This window comes from Zonotrichia leucophrys, chromosome Z (assembly GCF_028769735.1).
Source record: "Zonotrichia leucophrys gambelii isolate GWCS_2022_RI chromosome Z, RI_Zleu_2.0, whole genome shotgun sequence".
NCBI lineage: Eukaryota > Metazoa > Chordata > Aves > Passeriformes > Passerellidae > Zonotrichia > Zonotrichia leucophrys.
In genome coordinates, this window is record NC_088200.1 from 47,750,375 (window position 1) to 47,762,638 (window position 12,264).

The window sequence follows — 12,264 nt, forward strand, 5'->3', positions numbered from 1 at the left end:
TTCCAAAAGCTACAGGTCCCAGAACTCATTTATGTGCCTTTTGACAAAAGCAGTATTTCCTTGTTGCTACAAGGGATTAATCTAAAATGAGCTCAAAATCAGCAGATCTGTATTTGCTTAATTGGTGGGCCTTCCAAAAACACTTGTCTTCAAGATTAGAATAAATCTGGAACTTTCCAATATCCTTGGATATTTTTTAACTTGATGCTGCCTTTAGCTGTAAAGTCCATGTCAAACAAACAGGGCAAAAACATTTAAAATGTGGATTAAAAACTGCTTCTACTGTGCAATAGCATCCTTTACATTTCCTTATGGTAGAAACACAAGAAAAACAAGTAAGTTACGCTTTTCCTTCCTTTTTATATCAAGCATAGCTTAAGAATGCTTAATCTCCAAACATTAAAAATGAAAAATGCCAATAGAGTATCAAACCCTTAAAGCTGAGGGAGTAAGATGGGGAAGTTTGCCAAACCCTTCTGTAATCAAAACATTATTATTAGAAAGTGGTGGAAAAAACAACTTGTAAAGCCATTAACAGCACTAAAATATCTAATAGCTGCTCAAAGACATTATCCAAGTGGAGAGAAATTAAAATTACCCTTCCAAATACTGAGAAAATAAAATGGCACCTAATTTTGTCTTGGGTTTCAGTAACCAAGAACTAATTAGTGATCCGAATCACATAAACCAGATAATTTGCCCCATTATTGCTGTATTAAAGTGCAGTATGTTCTAATAGATTTGAATTTTGCTTTTCAGTACTCTCTCACACCAGTCCTAGTTTCTTAGGCCGGTTTAAGTACCATCCTGTGTTTTGGCTGAGAATTTAGACGTGAAGTCAAAAGCCTACGTGAACCTTCTGATGTTCACTCACATTGTTGCAATGAAGTGTCTCTTTAAAACCAAGCAACAAGCAAGCTAGCTAAAAATGCAGAACACAAAACTCTGAACTTTCAACATTTGAATTTGCTTTCTGCTGGAATTGCCTTATCAGCCAGAAGTAAAATTCAGTAAGCTGGTACAGCTTGACAGCATATGCAATTTGTAATGGTAATTATAACTCAGCATGGTAATAACTACTTATCATTAAAATTTACCAACTCCTCTCAATAACAAAATTCTCCATTTCAAACAAACCTGCAGTTTCTAGAGGAGTCCAGAAAGAATGTCACTCAAACTCTGAAAAATGCCCCAGAGCACAGTGAATCCCAAACAGCTACTCCTATTGAGGACTATTACTTCACAATATCCTAAACTACTGAATCACAGCCCTTCCTAAGATTTGAATCTGTGCCTCTCTGGCACATATATTCATGTACTACTTCATCTATAGGAATGTTGCCTTGGTCTTCACAGCTCTTTTACTCCTCATACAAGCACAGTATGTGCAAATTAATTAATCATTTCCTTGACACAGATTTGCTTACATAGTGGCTGGAATCCTTATCATCCACCTTTCTCTTTTTGATGTCATTGGCATATTCAGGGCCATTCCTGCGTTTATCTGTGCTTCGTAGACTGTCGGGGACCAACAGAGAATTACTCTGTAAAGACAAAAACCAAGGTCAATCAAAGATTCCTTTTAGGATTCCTCCATATATTCATAAAAATTCAAATTGATGTGATAGATGTTTTAGAAACGTGATACATACTTAAGTCTTTCAATTCAATTTAATTCAAAACAAAGTCCTCCAGGCAAACATATACAGCTCCATATATTCTAAGAAGCTTGGCTTTTCATTGTTCAACTTATCAAAAGTTTAGTTCACTTGTCAGTCACCATCTATTTAACTAATTAATTCAACTGAATTTATTGTTTAGGAGAAGAAGGCGGCTTGCAGTTTATTCATGAGCAAGTAACAATTTAATTATTTTTTTAATGTTCAGATTACATATAATAAAAGGGATTTACTACACAATCCGATTGATCAGTCACTTTTAGAGCATCATAAATAGATGAAGCTTTGGTACCTACACCTGCAGGTATGGACAGATAAACAGCAGCTTGCCTTTAATGCCTAAAATAACAACTATGTGCTGAATACGGTTATGCAGTAATCAATTGTTAGCTGGAGTTAACTCCAATTTGATTCCTTCAACAAATGGATTGCAAACAAAGATCAAATATTTTTACTTCCAGCATAACATTCACTACTAGTGTGAAATTAAGGCTAAAGTGTTGCTTAATCAGACTTGATCTGAAAAACTGAGGCCAACACAGGCACACAAAAGACAAAAGCAAAGACTAATCTTTTCCTCAAACTACATGGACTGCTTTCATTCATGCTAAGTTATGCTAAGTACAAACTGTTGACCCAAAGAGCATTTTAGACATTTTTCAGTCACATGACAATTTGATATGCCTGTGATTCCCGATTCCCATCTCCATCTCAGTTCCAGCTAAAGCATTAAAATGTGTTACAATGAGTTCTTTTAAGTGCAGGATTAGCATATGCAAGAGGGCAATTTGTTCACTGATGTGTTAATGCTGCGAACAATACTGAATGGGTTGAGAAAAAAATCTCCTTTCACAAAGACCTGGTAAGCCTAGATCCTAAAAGCCAAGTACATGCTTAGATAAATAAATATAGGCTCACATAAATATATAAGTAAACAGGCGTTTACATCCAGACACGTATCTCTCTCAAGAGAGAAGTCTAATACCAACATGAACTTCGGTGTAAGCCCTCAAAGGACATATTTAGATCTACCCAAGAGACAGATATTTACCTTAATATATCATAAATTTATACAAATAGCCAGTGAACTGTGCACTGAATAGCTTCCCCTTCAAAACCTGAAGACATCAAGATAGTTTTGCTCAAACACAAATGTTTAGCCCCAAGGAGAAGGACAAGGAAACAGGGTACATAAGGCAATCTGAATCCTCTTTTTCCTAATTCAGAAGCTGCACTTTAAAGCCAACTCTAAGCTCTTTTATTCATGACTATTCAAGCTAAACAAATGCCAAAGGGCTTACATAAAGCATATAGGAGGGTCTATTGAAATTCAGAATAAAGAAGCTCAAAATAATGTCTTTACCGAAATGTTTTGTGGCTAAAAGGTGGGCTTGTTGGATCATTGAACTAATTGCCTTGACAAATACATTCGGAATTTAACCCCTTATCTCCTCCCAGATGCACACAAACTCAGGGATTCACTAGTCTGAAAACCATTAAAACTAATTTTCAACATTTTAATGTTAAATCCATCATGCTTGTGGCAGTAGAAACATCTCAAGAAGCAGCAGAAATACCTTAAGAAGTAAGATGTCAGTTAAAACTTGACCAGAAGGTTTCTTCCTCTTAAGGAAGAAAGTCTTTTGGTTAAGAGATGATACTTTCCTTAATAAAAATAACTAAAAATTTCTATTTTTCTACTGAAGAATTGAGATTAAAATAATTAAAGCAAATGCAGTAAAGAGAAAAAAAGTCAGCTCCTCACTTTAATTTAAAAAAAAGGAAAGAGCAGAAAGGTGCCAAAGAGGCAACACTTGGAAAAAATTTAGCAAGCTTGCTATTTGGAGTTACAGCTTGCAAAATGTGACAACCTATAGGCATAACTATTATAGCTGATTTTTTTTTTCTTTTTAAATTTACTCTACCTAAACAATGCTGACAATATTTTATACTGTTTGTCTTGTCGAATTTCAAAACTGTGAAATATAACATAGGAAATGCCAGGTCCCACTGAGTCCTAAACACCAAACAAAGATTATTAGATTTGTTTTTTCTCCAAAAGACTGGTTTCTCACACTAACATATAATTACATCACAAGCTTATTCTGCAAAACATATCCTCTGTGGTCATACTCACACCACTTTTCTATAACTTACCACATTAATTTAAACCACTGTTCTCTGTGATCAGAGCATCCATGCTAGGAAGCTGTTGTAGAGCAGCTCTACATTTCCCAGCAGCTACATCAGAAATTGCAAATAAGATCGTGCTCTTTTTATGGCAAAATCTATGAGTAAACTCAAAAATTAAAAAGTTCCTGCTTTGTTTCCCATAGAAGTTCAAGAAAGTTCTAACAATTTTGACTAAAACCAGGTAAAGAAAAAACAGCTTGCTACTGTAAACTACTACCATAATTCAAACTACCAAATAGGTAAGATTTCATTCAACAATGTGAAAATATGAATATTTTACAATAGTGCAAATAGTAAATCCAGAACACTGAAGAACAAATTCAATAAATGAAAATACAAGAACTGGTAAAGATGCCTTTATTAATATCTCTTACCTTTGTAATGATAAGGTTCAGAGAACAGTGAGAACATACTAAAAGCCACCTTTCCTCATTTTAGCTCTGGTAGAGTTTATACTTGCTGTACGCCCACTGTCAAACAGGGCCGGCCAGAAGGCAGCAGCAACAGCCTCACAACATTAGAGTTTCCTTATTTTCTCTTTTGAAGAGTGATCTGTTTAGTTCTCCTAACTAGGTCTACTAACAACTGACTTATTTTCAAAAGTGGGACAAGAATTTTTAATTTGGTTGTAAGTTGTTTAAAATAACTCTACAGAAATTTTCATCTGGGATAGCTCTTCAATAATGATTCAGCAAAAAGGGCAATAATGTGTGTGTGTATATATATATATATATATATATGTACATGCATGCAGTTTATATTCTAAAGAGAAACTGCGTAGCATCAAATTTTATTTTGTCTTAATTTCAACAGATTAGATACATGACTGAGGATACTCCTTTCATACTTAAGAGTTCAGTTCATTAAGGATTACCAATGCAACATTTACCAATCATGAAGCTCAGATCAGAGGAAGTGGTCAAAATCAGTTTCATGTGTTTTCCTATCAGAATTACCAGACTGTATAAATGCTGTACAACAGGCAACTTGCGATCTGGAAGCAACTCTGCTGCCAGCAAAAGTTAAATACTGAAACCACCAGAAGGCAAATGCGAAACAAAAACCTGGTCCTGATGCACAGTAAGAATGTAGGCTCCCTACTAGCAATCTAATGCACATTTTTCAAATGCACCTCTGACTGCCACACTGCTCCCCACAGGAACCACTTCCCAACCTCAACTGGGCCAGAGGCGTGGGCTGAGAGCACCTCATTTATCCCATTACCCCACTTATAATACAGCACAGACAATTCATACAGAATAGCACATGCAGAACTGACAACTGACTTTATACTGATCATTACATCAATTAAATGACAGTATTTACATGACATCTGTGCAGATGGTTCAACTGCACCTGGTCCCAATTAAGATGTTCTCTAGTGCTGGGCTCCTTAGTCCTCTCACTCCCCTTTTCCCCAAAGATGTGTGATGGCCTGCTCTGTGCTTGGCCATTCCCTGACTCGCTGCACATCCCTCAGCCACTACAGCCAGTTACCACAGCTAACGACTTGGGCTTGCCTGCTGTGCTCAGTGGAGCCTCTGTGTTTGTTTTATTTAACCATGCATGGGGCCTCTGCCCTGCCACTGCACCACACACCAGTGCTATCTACAGATATGCACAAATGGACAGGAACAGGTACAATTCCTTGCTGAGTAGGCAAAACAGGATCAAGTCTAACAACTACACCCAAAACACCAGTTGCTCCTTGTTAGGACTCACTGACAGGAATAGAGTAGATGCTGGAAATGGACTTTAATATCCCCCAGACAGGCAAAAGAAGATTGCACTCAAAGCTATTCTGTTCCAGAATTACTAACTTCAATTTGTTCAATATGCTTTACTGCAAACACGCATGTCAAAAACCCAAAAGCTGACTTAGGAAGTCAGTAAGTTTTGTGTCAAATTACTCCTGATGGAAAGCTACTTGACCTCTCCTTTTTTTCAAGTACCACTTTAATTTATATTGAGTTCACAATCAGATTACATTAACAAAGAATAAGTTGATTTCAGTATTTTCGAGCTATTGTTGTCAAAATCAAGGTATCCATAAAAACTTTTATCAAACCATCTCAAACCCATTGCCCTTTGTCATCAACCTTATGCTGCCTTCTATCAGCTACAAACTAAACTGCAACTGCTCTAGCATCCCAGAGCTCTTATATATCAGCAATCCCTGGAGCCATTCTTTCTTCAAAAAATCCAAGAAATATACTTGTGGTATGCTGATCAGTACCACAGACTTCCATATAACAACTTTTATGAATTTCTTTCCCCCATTGAAAGAATTAAAACACAAAACCAGCTTGCACATAATATCTTCAATGAAATAGCACTCAGTTGTTCATGCCCAACTTCTCCAAGATGGGGAGATAAAGAATAGGATACAGAGCTCAGGGCATAGAATATTTTTCAACTGTAGGAAAAGAGCATTTGCTTTACAAAACAATAGCAATGTTTACACTTAACAATGAAGGCAAAAAAATATCTGGGAAAATTTATGAATACTTCCTAGGCCTTAGAAAATAAGCTCAGTATTTTTCATGAGGACAAAAGACAAATACCAACTAATGTAAACCCTAAGCACACAATGAAGTAAGATTTCACTGTCTGAAAATGACTACTGTTACAACAGAGTGCATCAAAACATTTGCATTTCTGTGCTGTCCAAACAGGATACTAGACTAGTGGGAACACAAGTGATAAATGAAAACATACAATGAGTTTGAAAACTGCTGCAAGCACCTTTCCTAAAGAAAAAAACGTGGATATCAAAGTTCTTTCATACTGGTACCTCCCAAAGCTTTCAGATTCAGTTGCAAAACTTGCTTCCTTCGTCTGGCTTCACTACCTGCAGCCAGAATTTGCCACATTAGAAGGGATGCCTGCATTTGTACAATAACACGACCCAGTTTGGGACAGTTAAGAGATAAATCAGTCAAAACCCACCAGCCATTACCCACCTAGGCATGTAATTTAAACCTGACAACACAGTTTTAGCATTCATGTAGGAAGTATACTATTATTACTAACTTATATGTTACTCATTAGACAAATGAGTGAGATTTACCAAAAAACTTTTCTTAATTTTACTTTCTGGAACTTGAGCTAATATATACAAGAAAAACGTCATGCTAATTTAGATATAACAAAAGTAGTTAAACTGGCCAAAATAAAAAATGATGAAACCATGTCTGTATATTAATTTATAAATACAAGAATGTCACTCATTTTGGTCTATTTCTCCATATACAATACATAAAAGCTCATTACTGCTTATGTAAGGAGACTTTAAAAAAATAAATCCACATCTAATTTAAAAATTAATATGCTCCAATCTGTCACAGTGCACTTTAACCCAAAGTTATGTCACAAAACCTCAATTTAAAACCCCATACACAGGCGCTAAATTTTAACGTTTTGAGCTGGCATTTCCAGCTTTTAGCTTTTACTGATAGGGCTTGAAGGTCATGCTAGACATATTTGATGGAAATCATACTGTAGAACTGCACAGTAACAGCAAACATCATGGTGGATACAGGTAACTTACAAACTGCCTGGGGTTTGGTGGCTTGGATGATGAAAGCATCCCTGTCAGGATTTTTAGCAGCACCATTACTTTTAAAATTCTGTTCTGAAAATCAAATTGATTTTATCTTGATGACCCAAATGTTATAAAGTGATTTCAACCACACAAAACAACCAAACAAACCTGTTGCTATCCCTTGTGTACTTGGGACCCATATTCTATTATCCTTAAAACTATATTTTAGATTAAAAGAAAATTCCATTAAAAATGTAAGAGAATTAGAGAAGCTTGAAGAGCCCATAATTCCCAGCTGATCATTTTAGTCATAGAGTTGAACTTAACTATCTCTTGAGTTATTCTTTCATTGAAGGGGTCCTTTACTGCTAAGATTTTGATGTAACAATGTATTTAAGAATTTTAAGTTCAAGTTCACCCGTATTCAGCTACTAAAGTTTAAGTTAGCTATGCAGTATTATCCTGCACTGAGGCCAAAAAGAAACTAGAATGACCATAGTGTAGTATGCAAAACTCAGTGTATCCACATGGCAAAATTCCTTTATGATATAAAGACTCAGATTATTTAAAAGTTAATTACTGATAAACCAACATAAAAACACTCTGCTGCAAGTAATAAGCAAGCAATCATCAGTTAGACATATGGATACAGAAGCAACTGCAGCAACAACTTTACATAGTTTAAGTAAAATTTAGATCTATAGTTAACTAAGCAAGTGATCCTGCAACTCTCCCACAACCCAAAAGTGAGGTTTAATTTTTGATACTTTTCCTTCCATAGGCAAAAAGTACTCTCAGCTACAAGATTAAGTCAGAGTCCAAATTTCACAATGCTAAGAACCTGACTTTAAATTCAAACCCTCGATCAAGATTACTTAAAATGAAAATTAATTAAACCAAATTGCATGACGGACAGGGCAGGAAGCTGGGACCAGGGAAAGGACATGAAACATATCAAATCAAAACACAGAGCCACCACTAGCTGGGGATTCCTGCAGTCAACTAACAGCACTCAAAGAAGTACGTCCCACACTGAGCAAAAAGCCCTGAATAAGTCAGAGACTTAATAAAAAACCCAACTTAAAATTATTTCTGCAGACACACTGTCATTAATAACATTAAGCAAGCTGAAATGAATGCTTCTTGCTTAGTAATCTAAAACTAAAAGACTGCTGCAAAAGATATGCAGATACTTTCCAGTAAATAATTGTCAAGCAATTATTTACTGGAAATAATTTTTATATATATTAAATAAGCAGCAATAAAAGTCAGAAATTTAGTACTGTACAACTATCTGTCAAATAATTTTTCCTAGTTCTTGTCTTTTGTAATTGTGAAAAGGAACAAAACAGAGCCCAAATTCACCTCTGACGTAAACAAACAGAATGAGCTTTGTTACTTGAATTAAGTTGCACATGACCATCTCTAACAGATTAATACAGCAATATCACTTAAAACCAAACAGCATGAAAAGCAGCAAGTAGTTCTTTAGAGGGATTTTCAGAGAAGGCCAAATCTATTACAGCTTCTGTCTACAGGAAAAAAAGTATCACTGTAGGAGTTATACCTGAAGCATAAATTAAGCAGCAGTGACATTAGTATGGCTTCAACAGATGCAGTTAAAAAAACCTCCTAGGGCCAAACACCATCATGACACACTTAAAATTCTCACAATTAAATTTCTCACCTGTTCTCCAACTCTTAATTCCTGAAAATCCTAGAGACTGAAAATCTCAACTCTGGACTAAGAATGCTGTATTTGCAACGTCCTTTTTGATTTGTAACTTTGTGCCCCCTTTCTGCCTTCAACAAGCAAACTAAAGCTCGAGTTTACCTAAAAGCATTCTGCTCAGAAACAAGACTCCTTTGTACAGTCCATCAAACAGATGATCTGGGGTCCCGCATAAACCAAGACATATCTTAACAGAAAACACACACACCTTGTATCATGAAAATAACTAAAAGGAAGACAAAACAGACAAACAGCACATCATCTGATTATCACATTATTGGAAATGGAAACATTAGCAGGGACGTTGGTACTTACTGTGCCTGGCTCTCTGTCTGCTCCCGCAGTAACCAAGAAATGGACAGACATGCCCGTTCAGACACAGAGGCAAGAACAGAAATAAAAAAGGGGGGAAAAAAATTAGAACACAAGCCACAAACAGTTTTAAAATGGCTTTTATTTATATAAGTCATTGCACATTCCTAATACAGTGATTTCCTGAAAATTACAGTATTTTGTAAACATGATTTACAGTTTAACCATACACAAAGCCTAGTTTTATTTCATGACAGAATAAATTATTTTCTTTTCAAAAATTAGTCAAGTGCAATTTTGCCCAATATTTAACTGAGTACTAGAATTTAAGCTTATGAAACTAAAGTAACAGATGCAATTATCTAAATCCTTTGCTTGAACACATTCACTCCAAAATTTAACTTCTTGTTCCCCCTACTTTCCCACCCACCCATTTAACAACATTACTTTGTTTGAAAAAAATCACCATTATGCAGTTTAACAATTTTCCACAATATGGTGCAGGCCACTGCTATTACAACTAAGCATTTACCAGGATGTCAAAAGGCCCTGCAAAGTATAGAGCAGGTGACACCTAGTGATCCCCTTTAAAATACTGAAAAATTCCAAGTTGAATTTTTCTTCAGTGGTTTATATGCAGACATTTTAAAGTTTGCCAACGTTTTTTTTTTTTTTTTTTGTTCTATGTAACTTGAATTCTTTAGAGATGCATATAATTTGCAGCAATGCGCAAATTTGACAATGTCCTAATCAGGCCTGCCATGCCTCTCACCTCTGTGGTGGTCTGCATCATGATGCTTCTTGTCATCTTTTATTGCCAAGTGAGACTGCCCACCCAAAGCACTGGAGAGGGCAAGAAGGCCAGCACTGCTTCCAAGTGGAGGGATTCCTGGAGGCTGAAGTCCTGATGGATGCGGTGTTAGAGGCACTGGAGGTCCGTGGCCATGGGAGAGATGCTGAGCCTGCAACTGCTGCTGCTGTTCCCAGTGGTATAATCATCCCCAGAAGAACAACGTACAGCAGACAGTTTGGGAAGGATAAGGCAGAAGTTTGGTTAATTATTGAGAATCTATAGTGAATTTTGACATTTATTTGTTTCCTCTTAGTCTAGCCCCCCCCTTTAACCCACCGCACTATATAAGTGCATTGTATCATGCTGTCTGAGGACAACTCTGCTCACATCCCAGAAAAACTTATTTTGCAGCCTGACACATAAGTTCAGCAATTATGGGTTGTTTTGGGCAGCTACTGCCTGCCACAGCATCTCTGACAACACAGAACAGCAGCAGAAGAATCAAACACCTTTCCCTTTCCAGAGAAAGCCGTATCACTACTCTGAAAAAAAAAAGTTCCAGCAGCAAGATTGGTTTAAACTCACATCCCTCTCTTTCCCCAGTCTGGAAGCAGCAAGTACCTTTCTATCCTAAATATTAAAGAATGTAAAAGATACAATGAACTCCATATTAGTAAAGTTTCATTTGTATTTTATTCTAGCCAAGGTTTTTAAGGGAAAGAGGGGAAATTATTCATGACTTAATGCTCTGTTTAGGAGCCAGATTTGAGCTGAAAATCCAGGTATTTTAGATAGCATGGAGTTCTCAACAAGAAACATGGTATTAATGAATACATCCACCTCTTTTAAAAGGAGTTTGCAAGATCAAAATCATAATGAGTGGACACACAACCCAGTAACCAATCTGCTAAAATAATCCGTAAGTAATTTTAGAAACAGAGTTTTAATGTTAGAATGTCTTCCCCATAGTTTAAATATTAAGATATTTTCTAGTTCAAGCTTCCATGGTTTTATTAATGTTTACCAAGTTCAGCTATCCATTTAATTTGCCTAAAATGCTTAGCACAGTTTTTTTTTTTAGAAAATGAAGCTTCAAAAACACCTTTAGCTTAGTCATAGCTCCCATAATCTGCTCCAGGTTAACAGGTATTCTGCCCCTCTCTCCTGCTTCCTTGTGTCTGGACATGTGAATAGAAGACAGAACAATCCTCTCCACCTTCGTCACTCTCCCTCTGCTCAAGGCAGACACCAGGCAAAAGCTAAAGTGCCCCCCAGTTCACAGGATCGAAAAGGAGACAAAAAAACGTATGTCTGAACAGGATGAACTCAACTCTGACCAGGTGAATGCTAGTGGTCCTGCAGCAGCATGTAAAATTTTTACATGTACTGCTACTGAAATCATTCCTGGACTGCAGTTTACAATATCTCATGCATCACACCAAAAAAACCTCTACTCAAAATAATGCAGCAATATTTAATCTGTTTATTTACGTATGAAATCTTTTCAAGACAACCAGTCAACAATACCTGTATAACATCTACCAGCATATGAATGAATTTATTTATCACTATTTATATATATTACTACTGAACTCCTACACTTTTACTTCTCATAACCCCATCTCAAGACATGCCTTGAGCTGTTTATAAAATTATGCAGACACAGGGGCTGACATTCAAGAACTCTACACTGCACTTGCTAATTTTTCACTTTTCTGCTGTCCTAACTGTCGTGCATTTACTTATTTTAAATTACAAGACAATCTTTAATTGTCTTGTAATCTCTAAATTACAATAAAGATTGTAATCTCTAAATTTCAATCTTTAAATTTACCACAATGCATTTAGTCAATTCTGTAAAGCCACATATTTATCAAATCTTTCTCACACACATATCAGGAATTTATTTTTGAATGCTGCATAAAAAGCCATGCTGGTATACACTTCAAAACATACATCTGATCATCACCCTTTTCAGTTTGGAAAACAAGGTAAAAGAGAACTTATTATT

The 12,264-nt window shown here is 36.1% G+C and overlaps 1 protein-coding gene across 2 annotated transcripts in view; it reads right to left on the bottom strand.

The window, feature by feature from the left end:
• LOC135459280 (transducin-like enhancer protein 1) overlaps positions 1-12,264 on the bottom strand; it is a 76,749-nt gene that overhangs the window by 26,302 nt on the left and 38,183 nt on the right. For both annotated transcript variants that reach the window (XM_064735064.1, XM_064735063.1), the window contains exons 7-9: positions 10,233-10,437; positions 9,464-9,480; positions 1,428-1,544 (exon numbers count right to left, since the gene is read on the bottom strand). In XM_064735064.1, the coding sequence (XP_064591134.1) occupies positions 1,428-1,544; positions 9,464-9,480; positions 10,233-10,437 (339 nt within the window). The remainder of the gene's footprint in view (positions 1-1,427; positions 1,545-9,463; positions 9,481-10,232; positions 10,438-12,264) is intronic.